This window comes from Onthophagus taurus, chromosome 10 (genome assembly GCF_036711975.1).
Source record: "Onthophagus taurus isolate NC chromosome 10, IU_Otau_3.0, whole genome shotgun sequence".
Taxonomy (NCBI): Eukaryota; Metazoa; Arthropoda; class Insecta; order Coleoptera; family Scarabaeidae; genus Onthophagus; species Onthophagus taurus.
In genome coordinates, this window is record NC_091975.1 from 10652513 (window position 1) to 10671028 (window position 18516).

General features: G+C 35.8%; 1 protein-coding gene across 2 annotated transcripts in view; it reads right to left on the minus strand.

The window, feature by feature from the left end:
* The window catches only part of LOC111418628 (RNA/RNP complex-1-interacting phosphatase), a 268726-nt gene that overhangs the window by 202153 nt on the left and 48057 nt on the right, over positions 1–18516 (minus strand). For both annotated transcript variants that reach the window (XR_011641697.1, XM_071199660.1), the window contains exons 3-4: positions 17907–17941; positions 6544–6637 (exon numbers count right to left, since the gene is read on the minus strand). Coding sequence is in view for 1 of the 2 variants with exons in the window: in XM_071199660.1 (XP_071055761.1) it covers positions 6544–6637; positions 17907–17941 (129 nt within the window). In the remaining variant the exon portion in view is untranslated. The remainder of the gene's footprint in view (positions 1–6543; positions 6638–17906; positions 17942–18516) is intronic.

Consider the following 18516-nt stretch of genomic DNA (forward strand, 5'->3'; position numbering starts at 1 on the left):
TATTTCAACCTGATACCATTCCTTCGGGCTTCGGGCATGAAACTGAATCAATCTAAACCCTTTATTTTTTGTTTTAATTTTCATAAACGAATAGAGTAGTGATAGGTGACACGTGCCTTGTTCACCTGCCACCGAAGATTTTTTAATTTAATTACTAGACGTCTAATACTCAGTGAAAGATCATGACACGTGCTTGGCACCTTCATCCCGCCGCATAACTACATAAGCTTTGAATTTAATTAGAAGACGTTGAAGTGATCGTCCCTCCCCAATGAATCTCGTTAATTCAACAAGTGGATGACATACGAGGGAGTGAGGACACGTTCGAACTGGTCGGCAGCGAATCCAATCAAAGTGGGCCGATTGTCCTCCGCCTTCAACCAACACGGAGTTAATTCGGCCCGTCTAATTGCGCTGTCGGAACGGTGACAGCGGCGACGGAGAGATACGCCTAATTAGTTTACTGCGTCCCCGGCGAGATGGTGCGCACTTGAGGCGATATATTCGTTTTGGTATGCATATTCATAAGCAATTAACCGACCGCTATCATTCTCCGATATGTGTGAGTATGGATATTGAAGGCCACCAGTTCCTTTTATGTTTCGCGTTCTTGCCGACATCTGGTTAGTATTGATCCATCTATTAATCTACTTAAGTATATTAAAAACAAAAATTCATTCAATATAATAATCGTGACAAAGTAAAGCATATTTATAGAGGATGACAAATTTGTCCGAAGCTTGGGATGCAACTAGCAACTTTCTAGATCACTTCTAGTCTTGCTTACTTCTTGGTCAAGTATGCCTAGTCATAGAGAGGAAAGATTGAGCAAACTAAATCCAATCCAGAAAGCGAAGATCCGACGTTTCAATCCAACAACGGAAGTAGTTGGATCGATGGTACGATGAGGAGGAATAGATCCCGTGTGGAACGTGCTATAAAAAATGTGTATGGTGAATACTGAGGTATGAAATAAAAATATGAGTAATGTGTGTCAGGAGATGTTCAGAAAAGCAAGGAGAGGAACAAAGAGGATGCTAGGTTGGTGGAGTGATAAGTGGCAGAGTAGGAGAAACGAAGTTAGGGCAACCAGACGAGAATACCAAGATAGTAGAGGAACAGGTGTGGGTGGATTAAGGAGGATTTTCATGGGCAAGAGACGATAATGCAAGAAGGAGATTGTCAAGGCAAAGAGAGCAGTAAAAAAGATTTGGAGAAAGAGAGAGAGTAAGGGAGAACGGCAAGATATGACAAGGGAGTTGACCATCAAGAAACAATTCAAGAAACATTTCACGCATGACTTCATGCATGGCTTCAGATTTCGATATTATCGCACTTAGTGAGACATGGCTCAAAGAAACAGTTCTTGATCGTGAGCTTCATCGTAGAGGTGACGGAGTATTATTGGCCCTCAGTTGAAAAAATCAAAATACGTTATGAATGTTGTTGTTTGCTACATCCCGCCTGGCACACCTGGAGAAATGTATGGTCGTACATTTGATCACATTGAATCATCACTGGATATGTCATTAGATACTTTGATCCTGGAAATATTCCATCATTTGCTATCATAAACGATGAATGAGTTGCTACCATTCGTAACTTTCTTAGTTTTAATAATCTTGAGCAATTGAACAACGTGAGTAATATCATAGATAGAACACTCGATCTGATTCTTGCTTCATCACCAGTGTTGGAACCCAGGTATTTATTTTCAAGGGAAAATTCCCTGGATATATACCCGGGGGTATTTGCCCAAGATGGGTATTTATAAAATTTAATTTAAATTGAGTTGATGGACTTGTTGAGTATTACAAGTACTTCAAGAATGCAGAGTCGATTATCAATACACCAAACTTATTTATAACATCTACAAGAATGCTACAATGACGATAAAATTGCATAAACATTGGTGACAAATACCCTATTGTAGACCAAAATACCCGATGTAGACCCTATTTCGGATAGCCTTGGAGAGATGCAACTGATGCTGAACGACTTACAAGAAGTGTCTGCAAGAGTCAGGCTAAATATCAACGTGGAGAAATCAAAATTTATGACAAATCTTGTTCATAGCTCTAACATCAACATTAGAAAGGACGACCTACGAAGGAGAGCTGGCGTAAATGATGTGGTCAACATTGTGGCAAAGCTCAAGTGGAACTGGGCGGGTTATGTCGCGCGAATGAAGAATGAGCAGTGGACAAAACGGTTGCTTAAACGGATAGACGAAGTAAAGGAAGACCACCTACACGCTGGACAGACGACGTCAAAAAAACGACCAACAAGTGGATTCAGACAGCACAGAATAGAAACGAATGGAACAGAATAGGGGAAACCTATGTCCAACAATGGACGCAGAGGGCTGCTTGGTGATAATAAAATTTAAAAAGAGTACAAAGTGCACTAAAAAAATAAATAGGTTTATCATAATATCTTGATCTAATCTAAATCACAACAGATTCGTCTGATAACATTTCATCAACTTCCGGTTTATTTTTTTCCGAATCTGTTATATTTTTACATGTATCACTTTTATACGTACCCTGGGCCGGATAAATACCCATTTTATAAATACCTACCCGCCGGGAATTTACCCAGCGCCCACCACTGTTTATCACACGCAAATCTTAACGTGATACACTCCGATTTTACTCTGGTTCGCGAAGACAATTATCATCCAGCATTGTTGAGAACTCTAAATATACCTGCACCTCAGTCTTCAACGGTTCAAGATATATATCGAGACGCCCAGTATTGTTTCAAAAGAGCTAACCTGCTCGACTTATATAGCGTAATGTTGAATATTGATTGGAATTACTTGCTGTCTTTAACATCAGTTGAAGTCTCCTGCGATGTTTTCTATATAACATTATATAGTGCCTTGGATGCGGAAAACACATAAAAACTAAATATCCTTTGTGGTACTCCTCTACCTTAAAACGAATGCTTAAACTAAAAAAACATTACCACAAATTATCTAGACGAACCAATAACTCCTTTTATTGAATAAGATATATCCGAGACCAGAAACAGTGCTGTCTCACCAAATATTCACAAACATGATGGTGAAATTTTTTCCGATCTGCAGACTGTGATTAATTTGTTCGCCGATCATTTTGAGAGTATGTATCTTCCGGCTCCTGATGTCAGTCTTCAAGGTGCCCAAGTTGCTGATGGATGGGATGCCGTTTCTTTCGGCATCTCAGAAGTAAGTCCTGATAAGGTGGTGGAACCTTTTAAGAAATTTAAGGCAAAAACTACGACTAGCCCAGATTTTATCCCAGCATATATAGTCAAAGATATGCCTGTATTATTACAGCCTCTTCAGCATATTTTTAATTTAATAATCAATAATTCTGAATTCCAGAAAATCTGGAAATTGAGCAGAGTTTGCCTTGTTTTTAAGAAAGGTGATAGATGCTGTGTAACGAATTATCGACCTATAGCCATCATAAATAATTTTTCCAAGCTTGGGTTTTGCAAAGGTAGATCCACAGCCACCAACCCACTCAGCTTCACTCAATACGTATCGAATGCATTAGACTGTTGAGAGCAGGTGGATGTGATATACACCGACTTTTTTCGGGCTTTTGATTGCTTGATGATTTGTTGGCCGAAAAGTTGTGGAGATTTGGATGTGATCACTTTCTCACACGACTCCTAGTATCGTATGTATCCAATCGCAGACAATACGTCGAGTTAAATGGTTTGAAGTCAAGACAGATTCATGTTACTAGTGGCGTACCCCAGGAATCTATACTTGGCCCTTTGCTGTTCAACATCTATATAAATGATTTACCTGCGATTTTCAACGAATTCACTCTTATACGCAGACGACCTGAAACTATTTTGATCTATTAGTTGTGAGCAGCGTGAATCACTCCAGTTAGATTTAGATAAACTTTATTCATGGTGTTCTGATAACAAATTAGCTTTAAATACTCTTAAATGTCAGGTAATGACATACAGTCAATAATGTAATACCATACTTTTCGATTACGTGCTTGGAATGGATCACTTATCGCGTATCTCAACAGTAAAAGATCTTGGAGTGTGGTTTGATGGCATTTTGTCCTTCAATGAACATATCGGCAGAACATCGGTTGGTGCCCTCAGAACGTTGGGGTTTATCCCTAGAAATACGTTGGAGTGTACGAATTTAAAAACAATAATAGATCTTTATTCTATGCTGGTACGAAGTAAACTTGAATATTGCTGCATCGTGTGGACCCCATCTTATTTAACGCACATTCATCGAGAAAGTACATTCTGGATATTATCCACCTAGAGGAGAACTAAACTATATAAATCTGCTACAACGATATGGCCTCCGGAGCCTTGAGGACCGTAGAAGATTGTTCTTTGCGAGTTTATAGTGCCTATATGCCAAATCGCGCTAACACCAATGTGGGGCTAAACTCTCCAATAAACAAACTAATGCGTGCAGCAAATTCGGTCGAGTGACAGTTTGTTCTTGGTTTTCTTTTTTTGTTTGTCTTATTTCTTCTTTTCTTTTAGAATTGATTGTTGTTGATTTATATAATATTATCTCTTTATTGAATTGTAATCCGTTGGGATAATAATAGTTATTTATGTACCAAGTCGGAAAAGTGATGCTTTATCGAACGAGTCTGAGTTTGCGAGTCGAGCGAGCGAGGCGAGTAACAGGCGAGTTCGATAAAGACACTTTGCTGACGTGTTGCATACAACATTTTATCGCCAACCGCAAAATTTAACGATATGAAGATATTCTAACTTACCAATATTATGACATGTGTCAAACGATTTGTTTTGTTAATATACCTCGGTAAAGTTACACTATGTATCAAAGGTCGTATAGTGGAGAGGGAAGTGCGCTTTCATACAGAAGGTACCGGGTTCAAATCCACCTGCTCAACGGCATTTTTTTCAAATTGACAGCAATTAGCGGCAGGTAAAGTACTTTGTCTGCCGCTAAATGCACAGTTTACTAGATAGTAGCACAAAGTGTCACTTTACTGCCGCAAATGGATAGCATAAAGTATGGTTTTGCTGCCGGTTGGCGATAAAGATTATTATTATTATTATTATGACGTGGAAAACGAGAATACAATGCGGCAAAAGTAGATTAGGAGAGAAATGGTTAGAAGAGTGAAAGGTTACTGGAGGAATAAGGGTGATTGGGAAATGTGGAGCTGGATGGAGTGATAAGGAATACGAGAGAGGGCAATGCCCCGGGATGTGAATGGATGTGGTTTATAGAGAGATGTTGGGGGAAGGGTCTTTCCGGATGTATAGAAGATAGCGAGTTGTCAGACCTGCCATCGGCGGTATGCTAGGTTTCGGAACAATTTCGGACAATAGATAGAATGGGTTTCGGAGAGGTGGGGGAACAATTCAGGCACTGTATAAATTGGTGCAGAGAATGATGAAATGTAGGGAGTACGGCTGGAATAGTGATATGGCATGGTTACACTAGACATAGCTAATGCCATTTATGCTTCAAGGATTTTAAAGAGACTTGAGCGGATGAGAAGTCTATGATACTTAATACTGAATGGAGCTCAACTCAAAAAAAAGTTATGGAAAAACTTCCAGTAGCAGTTAAAAAATTCATAAATGAACTATATAATTGAAAAATACAGCTTAAAATCGATCTATACAATTTTGGCAGAGATCTTGGCCCATACTTTCAAGTAATTCTTTTTGACATTCGGAATGAAATTGATGATGACCCAGTTCTTCGCTGGTACGTTGCTGAATTATGGGAAGGTTCTCCATCTCAAATACAAATTCCTTTGTATTAAATTCTGTGTTTCAAGGCCTCTTAACCTTAACTTATCCTCTTAGCCTCTTAACTTATCTTCATATTCTCTTTCTCTTTATGTATACTTCATATTAATCTATATATATGCGTAGAAGATTTAACTATTTTTAACCGTTGTGAAATTGTCTTTTAGTCTTCAGCACCCAATTAGCAGTTAAACCCGGAAACCTGTGGCATCCCAAGATAATTTTAACTCGAGGAGCACTTGGGCCACGATGATAATGTGACAATATCTCATTGGTAACGGCGGTGTAGGCTTTAATACGCCGCTGACCATATAAAGGAACAGTTCGTTAATGGAGAGCTAATTTCGCTGGTCGTCTGTTCGTTTGCCGGCCTCGCGAGTCCCTCGATTCTCGTCGAAGAAGTGTAGACGGAGCACGAGGTGGCGATAATTGCTTGTTGAAAAAATTAACGCATATACAAATCTCTCACGACGACGCGTGTGGCAGGACTGGTTCCTTTTCCCACATTATCGACCACGCGGAGACGCACAAGTGACAAGGAGGAATGGGCGACGGAGAAGACAAAGGGTCCGTTAGAATTTGTTATTGAAATTTTTGAGTCCCCGATGCCCGACATCTTTTCTAACGCCGACTACGACGTCCCTTTATTCAAATTAGCCCGACGACAGGTTACCAAAAATGGGCGTGACACGCTACTCCAAAGTGAAATGTTAAACTAGGGCTTTAACTTAATTTTATTAACTTATTTTTAAACTTTAAACTACTTACGTTTTGATCGTAATACCTATCGCCGTCGGTGTAAGTAAGATCGATCACCATCTTCAACTTTGGAATTCTTCTGACGAGGTCGTGGGGCGTAAACCTAAAAGCGAAAACGTTTTACAGGGAGAGACTAAACATTATTGAGCATGACAGAGGGGGTTGTCCACTAATCAAACAAATTGATAAATAGGCCGACTCGCTAACAAGCTATTTATCTTCAACCCTCGCCTCATTATTATTAGGACGTTAACACGATTTTTCGAGACAAATAAGAAAAAAAATTATTTCTTTACCCCGCGCCGTAGATTTTAAATCAGTATGGTAATTAATTTCGGGAGAAACTAGAAGCCCCCTTAATGTGTGAATATGTTACAGTTACAACTAGTTACAGTTATAACTAGTTTTGACAGCAGTCTACGGTTAAAATACGTTTTGACTGACAATGCTATTTTTATCTGAAAGATACCGGTCAAAAAGAGTTTTGACTGAGAGAGTTAGTCAAAAGTATATTCACCAGTAATTACTAGGCAAAACTCTTTTTCGGTTAGAGGAGACGAGAGGGGGAGAGCAGAAGCATTAGTAGGTGAGAGATAGACTGGTGTGGATGCTAGAGCAACAGGAAAGGAAGAAAAACCATCTCTTTTTTTTATGTTTTTTTTTTGCATGTTAGGTTAAATAAATCTTACAGGCATCTAAACGAAACTATTTATTTGCGCAACTTAAACTATTATGGCACTTAGAATTATATAATAGTCCTTTTTTCTGACATAAACATTTATTATTGGTACAACCTTTAAAACAAACACATCTTGCATAACCTTGCCCTGTTCCTATAGAAGCTTTCCTGGCAGCAGTTCTTAAAGTAATTGTAACGTTTGGCACTTCATCACGACGGATGAATTTTTCGCTACAGCCATCAAATTCTGACCTATTAAAGAAAAAGAAGAAAATCGACCATACACATTTACGTCTACTTAAGCCGACCATACACGGGCGACTGGAATAGTATATCCGAGGTTCGCCATGCAGTCATTGCTTATAGCAGACTTAATGTTACCTGTGTATGGCTGGCCTTGTAGGTATGAGTATTCACCTGCAGTATAATTTGTCCAATATACCATCCCTTGTACCAATCTTATATAGTTGCTCTGAACTAACTTCTAGTACAATTCCAATAATATTACGGAGTTCCGCCCTTCCTCTGTCCACGTCTGGAACTGGTATAGTAACGTTATCTCCGACATTCAATGGTTGATGTGATTGATCACTTGATTTTTTCATTCTTTCCGCCTGCTTTGCCAAATTGTAATGAGCATCTTTCCTTGCTGTTAGTATTAATAATTCATCACTAGTACAAGGTGTGGCTCTCTCTTGATCTTTCTCTACCTCAGCAATTTCGCCTTCCTTTTCTATTTTATTTCCTTCATCTTCCTTGTAATATTCGTCATTTTCTTCTCCACTTTCGTTTTCTTTATTGTGTTTCAAATTCTGATTTATTTCAGTGATTGCAACCTGCAATTGTTCTTCATCTTCTAGTTTACTAATCACCTCTAAAGGTAAATTCGATGTCATTAGTCCCACTTTTGGTTCAGATCCAAACATTGCTCGATATGGAGATTGTTTTATGCCAGAATGAAATGCTCTCTTGTTCATAAATTGAACGAATCTGAGCCCATTAGACCAGTTAGTTGTTTTGTTGTCCTGCATCCAAGAGGCCAACATATTTTCCACATCTTGGTTGGCTCGTTCAACAGAACCTTGATTTTGGCTATGACGCGGCTTTCCATTAACTAACTTTAATTCAGGCCAGTAAGATGCTAACTCTTTTAAAACTGAATTCAGAAATTCTCTGCCGTTAAAAAAAAAAGTTAAAAAAATATCCAGCAAGTGATGCGCAACTTCTGTAGCTCTTTTTGTTTTAAGAGATCGTAAAACCACGAATTTAGTCAAATGATCTTGGTAGACCATAATAAATTTATATTCACGGTCTGGTTGCGATTGCATGTCAATGAGATCGACTTGACAACGACCGTTCATTTCGATATGGAGGATTGATTTTGACACCAGTCCTTGCAAATTTTTCAAAAGTTTCTTTTGTCATCACATTAAAATGGCTATCTTTCGTTTCTTCGGTTGTTAAAAGTTTATGTAAAAATCTTTCCTTCTTCTCGTTTTCACTCATTTTTTCTTACAAACACTTACCGTTTATTTTCACTTACTATTTTCTTTAGGTTAACTTATAACTTGCTTAACGCTATATACAGTGCGCGTCATATGTAACCCCCCCCCCCCCCCCATCTGACACTCTCAGTGAAAACCCTCTTTGACCGCTATTTTTCAGTTATTAATAGTATTGACCGATATATATCAGTCAAAACGGATTTTGACCGAAGCTTGCAGTCAAAACTATTTTTGACCGATTTCTATAATTAAAACTAGTTTTGACAGAGAACGAGTTTTCACTGTAACAAATACATCAAATCTAACACCTCGCCTGGAAGCGACCTCGTCGAATTGAGGCAAAATCATGCCTTATACAGGTGAGTTTTTTTCCATGTTTAGTATAGAGATCTTGAAAACTAGCGGCCATGACTTTATAAAAAAGGCCTTTTCTCAACGACTTTAATGATATACCACTTGACATACTTATTTTTATTAATAAATAAATTATAGCCATTTATTCTTTTAATTTGTAAACTGTTCAGGTAGTATGCTATGGAAACAATTGATAGATACGTTTGGTTATGACAGCTTCAGGCAAACTATGTTTCATATATAAATAAAAGCGTGATATCATTGAGTGTTACATTTATGCTATAAAAATGCAATACAAGCTGCAGAACAGTATTTGGATCGTCGCCAGCCTTCTCTATCTACTTTGAAAAGGCTGATAATTTGGGCGAGTATGGTTCTTTCTGTAAACCAACTAATGATGCAAAACAGAAGTAAATGTAAACTAAAACTAGAACTAACACTAGCACTATCACAAGAACTAACACTAGACCTAGAACTAGAATCGTTCGGATTAAGCTGTGCGTTTTTTGAAAAAGTTTTGACGTTTCGGATACCATGTTGCAACCTTCTTCAGAAACAAGTTCGAAGTCGAAGTCTTGTTTCTGAAGAAGTGTTCTAGTGTAGTTCTAGGTCTAGTGTTAGTTCTTGTGGTAGTGCTAGTGTTAGTTCTAGTTTTAGTTTAATTAATATCGGCCGTGAAAGCCTTCGTACTTATAGAAGTAAATGTATTAGCACGAATCCATCAAGATGCATCGGTTTCAACACAAGATGCATCTGAAGCAGGCACGTCACAACGTACTGTCGTAAGAGAACTAAAAAAGCATAGATTTCATTCATATGAAATGGCAGTTTCACAAACACTACCCCCCAGATGACTAAAATAAGCGTGTAGAATATTGTACGTGGTTTATTAACATATGTGAAGCTGATCATAGCTTGGATTAAAATTTTGTGGATGAAACAAGATTTACAAACTGTGGCATGTTTAATAGACGTAATCAACATTTTATGGATGCAGGAAAAGCCGCACCATGTTCAAGAGAGGAGACCTCAAGTTAAGTTTAAGTTATGTTTGGATTTAATCTAATCGGTGTAGCTATAATGTTGGTAACCCAGTAACTCAATGTAACGCCCAAATACTCAGTAATGTTGGTATACTTAATATAAACATTCAATCGTTAGAAATAAAGTGAATCAATTAGATGCATATTTATATAACAAACAGATTCATGGTATTGCTATAACTGAACATTGGCTGGTTGATGATGAAATAAAATCGTTTGTGTTTGGTAATTTTGTACCTGCATCTTTCTTTTATCGTAAAAACAACGAAGGAGGAGGTTCCCTTGTAACGATCAAAAAAGGTATAAAGTTTGCCAAAAATCTGCAATTGAGCTCATGTTTATTGAAAAGGATTGCGAATTGAGTTGTGTGACGCTAAATGATTTTAAACGTATTGGAGGATATCCTGAGCACGATTTCTACTAAGAAAGTGGTACTTGCAGGTGATTTCAATCTTGTTTTCTGATCTAATAGTAGTGAGTGTGTTCGCTAGTTAGACATCGTGAAATCGTTCAACCTTGAGTGTATGTTTTCTGATCCTAGTAGGCAAGCTAATTGTATCGATAACATTTTGCAAAATTTCTCTGCTGTCTGCACGGCAAAGACATTGGATACAAAATGTGTGATGAAGGTAAGGTTAGAGCTAAAACAGTCAAATACAGACCCATCACTGAACAGTGACTGCTAAATTTTTATAATCTGCTTGATGGTTACTCATGGGGATTTATTAATTCGGATAACACAGAAGTGAATGATGGGTTTCAATATTTTATGATTATTTTGAGCGATAAATACATGGATTCATTTCCACTTAAAAAATATTCCTCCCATGCCAATAATTCACTCAATCATGACTGGTTTTCGAGTGAACTAAGAACAATGAGAGAATAACTTCTTCAAAACTCATAAATCTGCAAGTAAGGATAATAAAATCATGTCTAATGACTTACTGATCAAGAAGTTAAATGCTTCAATAAAGACAATGTAGGACATTATTAACATTAATAGAGTTGCAAAATGTAATAAGATCACTTGTATACTATCTCCCAATGAAATGAATGAATTGTTCACCAAGTCACATTGTAATATGTATGGTTATGTATGTAAACAACCTGGGTTTCATATCAGTAAAGATATTCGATTCATTTTCCAACCAGTTTCATACAATGCAGTGAGAGATTGCATAAACTCATTAAGAAATTTAAATGTTCGTGATATCTATGGTCTTACAGTTAAAATTGTAAAACGTTACCAAATTACCAAATTGTAATGAGTTTAATAGCTATCGTCCTATATCGCTTCTGCCTATTATATCTAAAATCTATGAAAAAATTTTAGCTAAAATTTTATTTTTACGAAACCCATATTGATATTTACTAATTTGGTAAATATCAATATGGGTTTCGTAAAAATAAAACCACGACACTTGCGATACTGGATCTGGTTGATTCAATTGTTGAGTCGTTTGAGAAAAAGGAGCATAGAGTGTCAATGTTCTGCGACTTGTCGAAAGCCTTTGATTGTGTGCCGCATGATGGGTTAATTAGCAAACTAAAAACATATAACTTCTGTGATGATGCCTTAAGTCTGATTAGCAGTTATATCTTAATGATAGATATCAGCGAGTGATGATTGATGGTGTTCCTCACGGTTCAGTGCTGGGTCCTCTGTTGTTCTTGATATATATAAATGATGTACCGGCAATAAGTAAGACTGTTGATTACATTCTCTATGCTGATGATGCTGCCATGTTAGTGAGCGACGATAATTTGATTAACCTATTGCAGAAACGTAATGAATCCCAGTCGGGAGTGTTCGTGGAAACAGCCTCACATTGAATTCTAACAAAACTATAATTATGATGTTTTCCTTATGCCCTTATGGTGATGAAATTGAACAGCTCACTTTGTCTGATAATACTAAATTTCTCGGGGTATACATTGATAAAAAATTAATTTAGAAATGTCATGTCGAGGCTTTGGCTTCTAAATTGTCGCGGAACATTTATATCCTGCAAAACCTATCCTTCAACTCTGTTTCGGCGGCTGTACTTAGAAGTGCATATTTTTAGTATTATTATGCAATTTTAGTATGGGGTCAAGCAGCTGACTTGACAAGATTATTTGCCGATAAAACCTGTTAGAATAATTAGTGGCCTAAAATTTAGAGATGACATCTTCATTCAACAAAGAATTTTAACTTGACTTTCCTAAACAATTCAAATCACCAATATGAAATTAGGAATAGACGTGCCATGAGACCTCCTCTGTACCGATTGACAAAATCGCAAAAAAATATTACATTTTTAGCACATAAATTCTATAACAAACTGCCTGTAAACTTGCGTGATCTCAATTTAGATAACTTCAAAAAGCAAATCAAGATGTTTCTGATGGAGCAGGCATTTTACTCATACAGGGTGTCACACAAAAAACGCCCCAAGCTGTAACTTTGTCATTTACATTCCGATTTTCATGAGCGGGTTATCAAATGAAATGGTTTCATGAATACTATGATTCATGCTACAAATAAATTTGTTCCAAAGCCATCTTCAATTTTAAGCGATTATCGACATTTGATTTTCAAATTGCTCGGTATGTTTTTCTTCACGCTATCGGATAGAGTTTTTTTTTCTGAATCCATTAATGTACAATACATCAACATTAATTGTAATTGTAGCATAGAAGAACATTAAAATAGTTTCTGAATATTCTCTTAAAGTCACTTGTATTATAGTGTAGTGTGCCATGGGATAAATGAAAAAACAACTTATAAGTATCAATTACACACACTTCGAGCATTGACATAGCATTTAATGACTGTTATCAGTTTTGCGTGTTATTTTTTTCCATGGCACACTGCAGTATTACAGAAGTGACTAAGACAATGTTCGGAAAACGTTTTAATTGTTTTTCTCTGCTAAAATTACAATTAATGTTAATGTATTGTAGATCGATGGGCTCAGAAAAAAATCTCTATCCCATAACGTGAAGAAAAACATACCGAGCAATTTGAAAATCAAAAGTTGATAATCGCTTGAAATCGAAGATGGCGTTAGAAAAAGTTTATTTGTAGCATGAATCATAGCATTCATCAAACCATTTCATTTGATACCTCGTCCATAAAAATCGGAAGTTAAATGTCAGAGTTACAGCTTACGGCGTTCTTGTGCGACAACCTGTATATACAGATGTCTTTTTTCTGCTAAAATTACATTTAAAGTGAATGTATTACACATCAGTGGATTCAGAAAAACAATCTCTATCTAATGACGTGAAGAAAAATATGTGGAGCAATTTGAAAAACAAAAGTTAATAATCGATTAAAATTGAAGATGGCCTTTAAAAAAATTTATTTGTAGCATGAACCATAGTATTCATCAAACCATTTTATTTGATACCTCGGTCATGAAAATCGGAATATAAATGACAGTTACAGCTTGGGGCGTTTTTTGTGTGACACCCTGTATATACAGTCAATATTCATTTCAATAAAAACGTTTACTAGAAAATTCAAGATGCTAATTATCACGAGAGATTTAAAATAAATTGACGAGATTCGAAGGTTTCTGAAGATGGTTTTGTAAATAAACCGAAACCGGTAGAATTTAAAACAGTAAATCCATTTTTAATAAAAGTACATACAGAAAAAAGTATTTTACTTTATCTAATTCCCTGAGTGTCAAAAACTGATTTAGGAAAGCTTGTTGAACTGTGGTGGCGCGCCATCTTGTTGGAATAACTGCCATTGGAATAACATTATGATATCGTTTTGGAAAAATCTAAATATCTCCCTCCAGTTAAGATTTTCTCAAAATGTAAGAAGTCAGGACAGTATCCCGTACTATTTCACTCCATACATTGATCTTTTGCGGATATTGGATGTGCGACTTTCTCGCCCAATACCGACAATTTTATCTATTTACTTGTCCACTTAATGTGAATGTTCCCTCGTCAGAAAAAATATGTTTTTTACAAAGTCTTCGTCATCGTAGCAAAATTGTTGTTGGAAAAAACGACTCATTGCTCGTGAATGAAGTTTACTTTATAGGAATAATATTTTACGGTTTTTAAAATTTTATGAACCACTGATTAATTAATGTCCAAATTCGACCCAATACCTCTGACAGTAGCATAAGGGTTTCCTTGCCCAGCCAAAACTACCATTTGTTGAACCTCCCCTGAAACACTTGGTAGAGTAGACTTCGAAAAATCTCGAAGATGTCTATGCTTTTTAAATTTAGTCACAGCTAGGCTTACCATACTAATGAGCTAAGCAGTTTTCGATCACAAAATGTTGCATTAAGAAGGTCAACTCTACTTACCAAATCATTTTTTGACACTTTTGAATTGTTTAAAATAATTAGTTACTCATGGCTACTGCTATTTTTATCATATCAATAAATTTGAAGTAATTTTTCTCAAAAATTTTCTTATGTAACCAATATTAATATTAACTGTACTAAATTCAGAAAAGCATCCTCTTTCATATGCCGTAATAAAAATGGGGGATTGCTATTTGCAAAAAATATCGATGACGTCATAACTCGTTTAAAAATGGCGGAAAAAAAAAGAAATCTACATTAAAAAATTGCAAAAAATTTAAACCTTTAGACCCGTTTCAGGCATTTTTCCATAACCCGTTTATAATGATTTTATCGCCTATATCCGTTACTTTACGGACACACTGTATATTTACTCACCCCATTAGATTGTAAGCGTATTTCGGTTTATTATTGTCCTCATTATATTTTATATTATACTTTATATTACATGAATAGAGATATACATTTTGTAACTGATCACACAAATATCTGACGTAGGGTAAAACGCCAGTAATTGACCGTTGGTCAGTGTTTGACCGTTTTTGTAAGAAAATGTGAAAAATAAGGATACAAGGAATATCTAAAAAAACATAAATATATCCATAAATAGCCACCAGTCTCTTCTCCACCCCCTAGTACACAAAAAGTCCATGACCATACCGTTCTTGAGTTTTTGTTGTTTAATTTCGCGCTAACTGCCAGCCTATTCGCATCGTGCTAAACAGCGTAAATTTTATGTTTAGAAATTCGCCCAAACAGGGTAGTACTATTCAGCTGTTTTTGCATGTATGATGTTGTTTTTTTTGTTTGCCAGTGACCTAATAATGTTTTCTATTATTTATATTAAAAAAATACCGCTTTATTTAATTATTTGTTGAAATAAAGCGGGTCAATGACTGGTAGTTCTAAATTTAATTAAAAATTAGTGTTTGACCAAACGGTCAAATACTAGACGAATCGGTTATTTTATAATCTCACAAGGATTTATATTTGATTAACAAAATGGAAAAATGTGTAATACCTATTTTTAAAACTTGTATCTTCCCGTTTAAGTTATTTAGTATTTGACCAAAACTTTTATACTTTAAAAGTGAGATACAATCAGGTTAAATATGCGGTCAATTACTGGTTCCTCTTTTGGTCATTTATAGGACACAAACACTCAAAACTGAGTTTTTTAACCGATTTTAAATTTTATAAATATTTAAGCGTAATATAAATATAAGTGTAAATGTTTGATTCTTTTCTATTTTTTTAAACCTTTTTTATAACAATAAAAGTAATTGGCCGCACTTAAGCAGTAATGAGTCAGTGTAAAATTAAATGGATAAAAGGTTGGTCAAACGCTGACTCTTATAGTGGTCAATTATCAAAAAATGGAAATTCTATATGGAAAATTTAGCAAATATGAATCAGGTTAACATTTTTTCAGTACCAATATGACAACGAAGCCTAAGTTTAAAAATAGTGAAGAAGATCTTCAAAAGACTCTCGATGTAAGAAGTAGGGGTTTATCTTATGAAAAAGCAGCCAAGATGTTTAACGTTCCAAAGTAAAATCTTATTTATAAAGAAAAAGGAAAAACACCAGTGCAGAGGAAAATGGGCCCACCAGTATTTTTAAATTCTGATGAAGAAAAACTGCTGGTTAAATGGTTGTTTCATTCAGCAGATAGAGGTTTTCCTGTTACAAAAACCCAGTTGGAAAACACAAAATTTGGGTGAAAAGTTAAGTCAAGAGCATTTTGCTCCTGTTTTAAAAGATATTCTTAAAGAGTCAAAAAATATAAACATTTTTTTGTGAACAAAATAGTATGAAAAAATAATGAAAATGAATATTATATTAAGAATCGGTCAAACATTGACGGTTTTAAGGTCAAACACTAGATAGTATTGGTCAACTAATGTAATCAAAGTGGTCAAACACTAAATGCGAAATACTGTTTTCCTTTTTAATTTTAAAAAAATATTACTTCATGATGTAATATTTTATATGTAGGGTAAGTAACTTTAAATGAATCAGATGTGTATTTGATCATATTTTGATCATTATATGCAAAGGCAGAGGGATCTACAAGAAAAATAATATGGCTCGGTCAAACACTGACATTAAAAAATCCTTAACAGGTCAAACACTGGTGCGTTTACCCTATGTAAACACTTTTCTGTGTAATAACATCAATAAAGATTATTATTATTATTAATCAAACAATGGACTCCTCTCAAATTGATAAATCGGGCGACTCGCTAACAAGCTATTTGTCTTCAACCCTCGTCTCATTATTATTAGGACGTTAACACGATTCTTCGAGGCAAATAAGAGAAAAAAAAAATAATTTCTTTACCCCGCACGAAGCCGTCACGGTCGATTTTAAATTAGTACGGTAATTAATTTCGGGAGGAACTAGAAGCGCCCTTAAAGGTTAAAGATAGCCGGGAGAAGAGGGTTGCGATAGGGGGACGGATTTATTGCTTATCTTAATGAATTTTGATTGCTGCCGGCGCTTTTGGTAATTGGCGTAGTTAATTAGAAGCCCTTAGTTGTACGGGTTGCGTACAAATGAAGATATTTTTGTTATAAGATTGCATAAGCATTTAAATAAAATTATATGGACTTTATTATTTCTGTTTACGACTTTCGTAATGTATAAGCACTCACAGAACGTTTAACGCCGAAGATATAACAACGATATGAAACGCTTAACGGCGGTAGCATAAACAACATTTTACGGTACACAAACGCAAGAAGATACGATGCGATTTGCGGCTACATAAATATCCGCTTAAAGATCGGCGAGGTTCGTCGATCGTCCTTGCCACAGGTCGTTCTTGAGACGTTGTCAACCCGCACCAGGTCTCATAATGAACCAAACATCTTCGTCCCAACATTAATTGGGCATAAATAACGAGGAACGAAATCTTCGAACCAACCAACGGTTAGCTCGTGGCTATAAATTAATTTATATTTACGCGAACGATTCTATCGTGTCTGGTACAAGATGTACAGGAAGCTTTTTCAAGCTCATATGGGTGCCTTGTAAACGCGGAGGTGGTGATGTTTAGACCCACACGCAGTTCGAGACCATAAATAAAGCCAATTATTAAACATTCTTCTTAACGTAATGTGACGGGAAACGTTAACACAATCGTTCAAATTTGCACTTACACCTTTGTAACTATCTACATAAATTTAAGAATAAATTTCTATTACCTTTTTTTATAGACACAAAAATGATTGAGTGCGTGCCATAAAACCATTGATAAGTAATAAAAACTTTCTTAATCAAAATCTAAGTTTCAAACCTCTAGGTGCAATAAATGTTACTCAAAATAAATTTATAGGTAAAATCGTAAAAGCTCGTCGACAAAAGCCCGGAAAGTACGCTTCAAAAGCTTTTTCTCACGGTTGCTAAGAACGAAACGTCCCGAGAAACTCACGCATCTACATATCTATGGATTTTAATACTTACCATGCGTCCACGGACAGCTTCCTCCTGCACAAGTCCTGGAAGCAAAAGGAGAGGAGCGTTAAGTGTAATTGGAAAAGACGTGAACGGTCGTCGGCGTCATAACGAAACCGCTGTTAAGATAAAGTTATTTTAGTAAAAGTGGCGTTTAATTAAGCTTACTCCTTTTTACGGAATGTTAATTCGCGGGATTATCACGACGTGTTTATATGAATTCAGCGAAACAACTTGAAAAAGAAAGTGTCTTTATCTAAAAACTTTTAAATTAGGTACATTTTTTTATTTTTAATTTGAATTCTTTTGCTTAAATTAAATTTTTCTTTCAAAATATTTTGAGATTATGATTTTTTATCCTAGCTAAAATCTCATAAACTTATGACAAATAATGAGAAATAGGTGAACAAAATTGTAACAAAAGCTTTTTAGATTTCTAGATATTCGTGAAATTTACTTTCAAATCGAGAATACATATAAGATTTTAAAATGACATCAAAGTAAGTGTTCCAAGTTGCTTCTAATATTTTCTATACACAATTGGGCTCGCTGAATCGATGATGTTCTACTAGCGAGGCCTAAACTGTGTCGGATTGTCTCGACAGCAGTTTGTATCTGA